General features: G+C 46.6%; 1 protein-coding gene across 50 annotated transcripts in view; it reads right to left on the bottom strand.

Annotated features, from left to right (window-relative positions):
• Positions 1-3,785: 3,785 nt before the first annotated feature.
• EPB41L1 (erythrocyte membrane protein band 4.1 like 1) overlaps positions 3,786-7,965 on the bottom strand; it is a 117,938-nt gene continuing 113,758 nt past the window's right edge. For all 50 annotated transcript variants that reach the window (XM_071211664.1, XM_071211676.1, XM_058287000.2 and 47 more), the window contains one exon: positions 3,786-7,248. In XM_071211664.1, the coding sequence (XP_071067765.1) occupies positions 7,240-7,248 (9 nt within the window). In that variant the 3' untranslated portion in view covers positions 3,786-7,239. The remainder of the gene's footprint in view (positions 7,249-7,965) is intronic.

Genomic DNA, 7,965 nt, shown 5'->3' with positions numbered 1-7,965 from the left:
AGGTTTTCAGTAATAAGCTATTTCTCAGTTCCCCTGACATGCACTGAGAAAAGACAAGTCCCCCCTGCCCCAGCTCTATAAGCCCAAAAGCAGGGCACTTCCCCAAAGGTTGAACAAAGAAACCATGAGAAAAAGGGAGTAAAGTGAGACAAAGACCTTCACTCCCTGCAGATCAGAGCAACACCTGTTCCTCTAGCATTCCAAGAAAACATAACTCCCTAACCCACTACCCTCTAGCCATACCAGAGAAAATAGTCACCTCTAGGGCTTCCTATTGGCCCCTGCACCTCACTCGGACCCTCACCCCCCTCCCACCAACTATCATTTCCCTGCCTAGCAGTGTACTGTGTAAATTCAAATCCCCCCTTTCCAGAAGCAGGCTGAAGTCTCTCTTTAGACCTCTGCCTGCTGGCAGGGGTGCTGAAGGCTATTCTTCAGAACCCCGATTTTGGGAGAGTTTCCCAATAAACTTTCTTCCTGCCATCAGTCTCCGTGTCCCATTGAACACCCCCTTTTCTCCAACAGAAAGAAAAGTAAAATATATAATACTAAGAATGAGCAAGCCCCATGAAAACAAAAAAGTAACAGCTTTCAAAGAGTATATGCTCCACTCTATAAAAATAAACAGGAAATTTTAAAGAAAATTGGTATTTTTATGAAAATATAAATTTCTATCCATTTTCAGAAAAGAATAGCTTGTGAAGATCTACCATTTAATAAAGGTAATATTAATAGTAACAAAAGGTTTAATAGCCCAGTTCTATCTGATTTTCTAAACATCATCATCAACATTATCCTTGAATTATTTAAACTACCCCAGGGGATAGACTTGGATATCAAAATTTGATAAAGATAGCACAGAAAGCTATAGCCAATTTCTCTCACAAATATGGATGCAAAAATTCCTAAGAGTCTGTTCAAACTAAATATAGCATTATATTTTAAAAGTTCACAATTTGACGCTTTTTATTACTACAGATTAAGCAAATTTACCAATATAACTTTTTTATTGTATAGTATTGTCTCTTTTTTTAACAAATCCATTTTATTGATACATATTAATAAAGCATAAATCCATCCAAAGTGTATAATCAAGGGTATTCAGTATAACATGATGGTCTTTTTGATGTATCAACTTGGCCCGACTAAAGACCCCAGCTATCCAATCAAACACTAATCTAGGTATTGCTGTGAAGGTATTTTGTAGATGCGATTGAAGTCAGCCGTTGACTTTAAGTAAGAGCACTTGTCCTAGATCATCTGGTGGGCCTGATTCCATCAGTTGAAAGGCTTTAAAAGCAGCACTGAGGCTTCCCTGAAGAAGAGGTTCTGCTTCTGAACAGCAGCTTCCATTCATGCCAGAGAATTCCAGCCTGCTCTTCCTGACAGTCTGCCCTACAGATTTCAGACTTGCCTATCTAGTCTTCACGATCACAAAAGCCAATGCCTTGTGAGAAATCTTTTAATATAAAGCTTCGAATGGTTCTGTTTCTTTGGTTGAACCCTGACTGACACAACCAGTTATCACAGGGTTAGGCCCACAAATGGAAGACCTATTAAAATTTATTTTATGTAAGTACCATTACTGTCATTATTAATGAAATGCATAATACAGATGAGCTGAGTCTTTGTGCTTGACTCTGTGCTGGGCTCCAAGGAAATAGAAAAGAACAAGACAGGTAGTTTCCCTTCCTCTGGGCACATTTAATGCCTGTTGGAGATATCAGACTTAGACCTGGGCTAAGTATTGCCCAGTTCATCCCCCTACTCGGATATTATTCCTAATCCTTACACTAACCTTCATATTTCCGTTTTACAGAAGAGAAAACTGAGGTTCAGAGCGGTTACACAGCCAGAGAATAGCAGAGCTAGGATGCAACCAAGGTCTTGTCCCTGGGCTATCGCCTCTTAGCTTGCCCGTGTGTTTTCTCGTTGACAATTGGCCACGCCAATCTGTCTCAGTCAAAATCCCTCTCTTAGTGGTTCACAGCCCAGCCCAGCCCCTGTAGTCCTAGTTAATCACAGGGAGCTGCTGCAGGATTAACCACAGGTGGGCTCCATCAGTCAGTCGTGTGGGTCTATCTCAGCCTGTCATGTCAGTTCCGTTTCCTGTATGAAGAACCTTAACTCTCTCCTGACTCCCAGTCTTGAGTGCGGAACTCCATGGTTTCATCTTGGAGCTGCCAGTGCCAGGTGGGCTGACCATCTTCTCAGAGTCTCAGGGCACTAATCACTGCACAAGAAGTTATAGATGATGGCCTGGGCATCCCAACCTGTGGGTTGCAGACCCATCTCAACCATGACACCACTGATATTTTGGGCCAGATTTTTCTTTATTGACTGTTCTGTGCACTGTAAGATGTTTAGTAGCATCCCTGGTCTCTACCCAGTAGATACCAATAACACTCTTCAGTTATGATAATTAAAAATGTCCCTAGGCATTGCCAAATATTCCCTGGAGGAGGGGAGAATTGGCCCCACCCCAGTTGAGAACAATTGATCTAGATGAATTATCCCCAGATTTTCCCTAAGAAGCTCCAAAGCTGGGAGACAGGGATACAGATCCCAAGTATGTGGGAACTGGATGCTTGCAGACAAAATTCTATTCCAGAACCCTAGGGGGTGACAGCTAAAGGAAACCTAAAAAGAAAATGCAGGGGAAATTTATAAGCTCTTAGCAGCAACTGCCTCTTGCAATGGACAGGGGTCTGGAAAGAGATGAAGAATTACTTTTCACTCCTTTTGTACGCCTTAATGACTTACATTTCCAAAGAAAAGAAATAGTATTTAGCATTTGAAATTATGGGAGAATACTCAGGATATAAATTAAATGGTATGTACAATGTGACTTCAAATCTGTGAAAAAAATATTCATGCAAAAAGACTAGGAGAAAATACACCAAATTATTAGCAGTTGTGAACTTTTGGGCAATAAAGAAAGGTGTTTTGGGGTAAGTCACTTGCTGGAATAAAAAGCAAAGTATAGGTTGTGTATCTCAGGTGGTCCGATAGGTGAGTTTAGGTTTTACGTGTATATTTTTTAATCTTAATATTTTTCGATTTACTTTTATGAGGACCTCCTTTCTTTGGAAAATGATGCTAGTTTTCCCATTGGGGAGGTAATATAGTTATCTTATTAAATAAATTTTATTTTGAAAAGTGAGTCAATTTAAAGAAAAATGGTAAGCCAGTGGTGGGCCCAGTGGGCCCAGGAGATGGCCACATTTGTGAAGGCGAAAGGCAGGAGCTGTAGTGGGGGACCACGGTGTATGTTATCCAGCAGGTTTCCAGGTGGGGGCGCTGCAGGAAAAGCAGGAGGGAGCATCACGCTGCGCCTCTGCACACCAAGGCTCTGGGGGCCTGTCTGCCAGTCTCTGCCTGGAATGCTCTGGAAACTCATTACCTACTGGGTCTTCCTCTTTATTCAGCTCAAAAGTTACTTCCTCTGGAAGGCCTTCGCCCGCACCTTATTGAAAGTGGTCTCTGCTAGGGCCCCTCGTCCCTCTCCTGGTGTATTTCCCGCCTGGTGTTGCTTGCTCTGTAATGGTCTTGGACTGTTGATGGTCTCCTTGTCTACTCCCTCCACTAGCCTGTGAGTGCCTGAGGGGCAGGGTCTTTTATTTGCAGTTCCCTGCAGAGCCTAACCCAAGACTTGGAACATGGCAGGGAGATACCAGTTGAGTAAAATGTTCTAAATCGGGTTATTTCCACCCCAGCTTTACCTCTTCCCACCATGCCAGTGTGTCCCCGTAGCCAAGGTCAGAGATGGACAGGCCAGGGCAGTGTGTGGTTCAGCATCAAACACATTTATTTCACTTTTATTGAGTATACAAGAACAGAGAGCACACGCACACAGCACGGAGCACTGAGGTGTGGGAGTGTGGGGACGAGAGAGGAGAGAGGGACATGAGTAAAGGAACAGGACAGCATCGCAGTGGGCTGATAAGGTGCTTTTGGGAAAAAAAAAAGTATTTAGAGTGATGTTGTTCATGCAATTCCAGGGCAGTCTTGGAATGTGCTTGCAGGATTCAAAAACTCAAACAGGTCCTGGCACTTTCTGTACCCTCTCGGATGGAGAAGATCCCAAAAACGCAAAATAAGAGAAGATGGAGAGCTGTAGGATAGCAGTGGAAAAAGACCCTGGAGAGCATCTGGTTCAAAGCACTCATTTTGCAAGTGGGGAAACTGAGGCCCGAGAGGGGAAGGGACTCATACAGGGTCACACAGTGAGTTAAGGGCCGAGCCAGGATGGCCACCCAGAACTCCTGACAGCCCTCTGGGACTTTTCCCACTATGCCACACGGCCTCCTGGGCAGACAGGCTGCACAGAAAGGATGAGAATCATTAAAAAAAAAAAAAAAAAAAAAAGGAAAACTAGGCTGAAGACAGACAAGGTACATTCTATATTCCCTGTGAAGAGGAGGATGCCCTAGATTTTAGCGTTGCAGCTCCCCCCCTCCCTAGGGGCACTGCTTGCCTCTTGGAGGAGGAAAGGTCAGAGCGTGGTGGGATGGGAGATCTCCACACACTCTTACCAGCCCACAAGCTGAGCCTGGCCACTTAAGCCCTGCCCTGAGGCCACACACCTGGAGTCTGCAGGCAGGTACCTCTTGGGGAGCAGATCAGAGGCAAAACCTGGCACAAAGATCCTCCCTCTGGGGTAGCCCAGGGTGCTCAGGCCACCTAATTCCGGCAAAAATAGAAGCCTGAGCCAAATTCCAAGTGGCCCAGAAAGGGTGGGCCACTCCAGCTCCTTTCTTGGCCCAGAGAGTGGCAGCTCTTCAGTTGAGCAGGGCAAGACTCTGCGGCCTCTCTACCAGCACTGTAGAATGAACCAGGTGCATGGCGAGTATGCTGAGGCCCTCGGGGGCACTGGGTGTGCCTACGGGCCTGGTCCAGGGAAAATGCTGCAGATTCCGCCACCGGAGCCTGGCTCAGTCAAGGCTCTCTCGCCCTCTGTCCTTCCCAGTTGCCCAAAGAGGCAAATACTATTCTGGCTTTTTCTGTTTCAGGCCAGCACCAGCTAAGCAGCCAGTCAGGGTACCTGATAAGCAAGCCAAGGGGGTGCCTCTAGCTTGGGCCCTCTGGGGGGCGTCCCTGGGCAATGTCTGGAGCCAGCGAGTTGGAGAGAATGAGCAAAATGCTCTCGAGGGCCAGCCGTGGTTGGAGATGCTAAGGCTCACTCAGATGGCTTCCCAGGTCTCTCTCCTCTCTCATACCTTCTCCCTCAGCCCTAGAATGGTGCCTGGCACAATTACTCAACAGATATTTGTTGAATGCACTTATGGGCTCCTTTAGAAGCAGAGACGGGGGTGGGTGAGATGGGACTGAAGAATGCGGAGGGTCTTGCTGAGCTCAGGGAAGCAACCTGTGACCGGCCCACCTGGGAAGCCCGCAGTGCTAGAGGGTCATGCCAAACTTGTGACTGGGTCTTCTCCAAAGGCTTCTGTGGTCTCGAGGCAATTTCTGGGACTCTAAGGCCACAGGTTCAAAGCTTGGAGGCTGACAGAAGGGGAAGTCTCCAAAGCCAGGGTCTTATCTATAAGGCCTTTGAGCAACACTACCCTTCACCCTCCGCTCATTCTGGGGCAGGCAAGGCCTTTGGAATGCAGCATAGACCCGTCAGGGCCATGTGTTCACGGCCTCTTTACTGTGGCTACATTGGCCCAGGAAGAAGAGAATGATACAGAATAAAAGAGGAGTAAAGGAAGGGCATGAACTTTGAGACGGCCAGGTTAAAGTCCCCGTCTTCTTCTGCAATCAGGGGCACTCACTACCTCCCTTTAGATGTGGAATTAGTTATCACCATGTGGTCAGGGAAGGGCAAGACATGGCAGAAAGAAAAAAAACAGAGAGGACTAAAAACCAGGGCAAGCCCCCCAGGGAGGCAGGGGACTGAGGCAGAGGGACTTCTGCCCGGGGATCTCCGTAGCAGAACCCGAACCCAGACCCCAGGCCTGAGCGTTGACCAGGCCCTGGCCATGCCCACCCTAGGGGAGAAGGCAATATGGGCTGGCACGTGCTGGACTATACTTCTGTGGCTTCTTTCTTGCCAACCCCCCACCCCTCCGTTTGGGGACCCCACCCTCCCCACCAATCAACCAGTTACAGACACTATGCACTGTTTTACTACGCTGAGCCCGCCAGCCCCGGCTGTGAGCCAACCCACACGCAGAGTCCAGGTTCTTGGCCGGGCCAGTTCAGTGAGATCTAGAAACCTCGGGATACATCGATCACAGTCAGATAATTTTAACTTTAAAATGTCAGTGTCATACTTACCAGCACTGTTTATTTTAGGGTTTGTTTCCTGTTATAGGTAATATACATAACTTAAAAGCACATCCATACAAATCTCCTACCAGCTGCACCTTCATAATGAGAAACCATAAACATACATTGTCCACTTCCCTGCCTGTGGCTTGGTTTTCTGTTCTTGCTTACTTTTCTTTTCCTTGTTTCAAATGAGAGTCATCTGCCATGGCCCTCGGCAGGAGCAGGACACGGAGGGTGCAGGGCATGGGGTGGGCGAGGGCGAGGAGGGTGACAGAGAATGACGACAAGAGGTGTGAGAATCAAGGGGAGGCGGAAGAAAGGAGGGTGGATATTGCAGCCCAGTGTCAAGACCCCAAAAATAATAACCCACTGTTCTTCCTCCTCCTTTCTATGTAGGGAATTTTCTTTCTTTCTCGGAAAATGTTTGACTGTGAGTATCTTCCCGTCTTCTCTTGCCTTGCTGCAGAAGTGTTTTTCCTTTGCATTCGAGTGGACAACAGATCCTGGAGAAGAACAAATGTAATGTTCATCCACGAAATATAATGGGCAGAACCAGAGTAGCATTGTACTTCTACAATCATCACGGTCTGGCTTGCTTTTATCATTCAGCAGGGGAAGGGGGCGCGAGGGATTATTGTTGTTTCGTAATTTTTTTCTTCTGAAAAATCCTACCAATTCTTTAATTTGTCAGCAAAGGAAAATGCAGGTATTCAGATGTCGGTTGTTGCTGTCGGCTGACTGCCCCGCCAGCTCCAGCAGCGGTGCACGGACGCAGTGTTTCCTGTATATACATCTATATCTATATATATCTCTCTATATATGCTCTTCCTTTCCCAGTCTCTCATCAGGGACAGTACGTCGCAGCTGGGATGTCGGTGTTGTGTTGGAGAATCCAGAACGAAGGCCCCTTCTTTACGGTTCTCTGGCTTGGGTTGGACCGGAAATACCAGCAACTCTTCCCGGAGGTCAGGATTCCTGGGAGCCCAGAGGCGGGGCGGGGTGCACAGGGTTAGGGAAGAAAGGAGGAGTACAACAAAAGTTAGTAACTTTTTGTCATTCACCTTAAATACCTTAAATATGGCAAGAGGTTATTTTAGCTACCCTGTGCTCTCTGCCGGGCTTTATGGCTCAGGAAGGTAAAATGACTCATCCAAAGCCATAGAGCCTACACGTGGATGCTGAGGATTGAATTTACAATCTGGCTCCAAAGCCCATGTGTGTGTGTTTGCTTCTAGGGAGGTGGTATCTTTTATTTTGCCACTGAAAATTGATTGTTTCCCTTGACAAATCATTTCTCTTCATATCTTTTCTCAGTTTTAATGAGTCATGATTGTGGATGTTATTATTGTTTGTTTGTTTTGCCTTTTTCCCCCATGTTTAGGACAGCCTGCTGTATCCTGAGGATTAAAACCACACAGTGCACAGCTGAAATAAAGACACTGGAGCCTGGATTCCATGCCAGGTTTGTCTGACTCCAAAACCTAGTGGCTGAGTATGGACTCTGAAATCAGAATCCCTGAGTTCAAATCCAGCTCTGAGATCTTAGGAGTTGCTTAACCTCTTTAGGCCTTAGCTTCTTCCCCTGTAAAATGGGTCCTGCTTCATGTGGCTTTCGGGAAGGTTCACAGCAAAGGCCCAGTATATGTTAATAATAAGTGCTGAGTACACACGGGCTGTCCTCATCACTGTCGA

This window comes from Dasypus novemcinctus, chromosome 24 (assembly GCF_030445035.2).
Source record: "Dasypus novemcinctus isolate mDasNov1 chromosome 24, mDasNov1.1.hap2, whole genome shotgun sequence".
NCBI lineage: Eukaryota > Metazoa > Chordata > Mammalia > Cingulata > Dasypodidae > Dasypus > Dasypus novemcinctus.
This window is presented reverse-complemented; position numbering and strand designations above follow the sequence as displayed.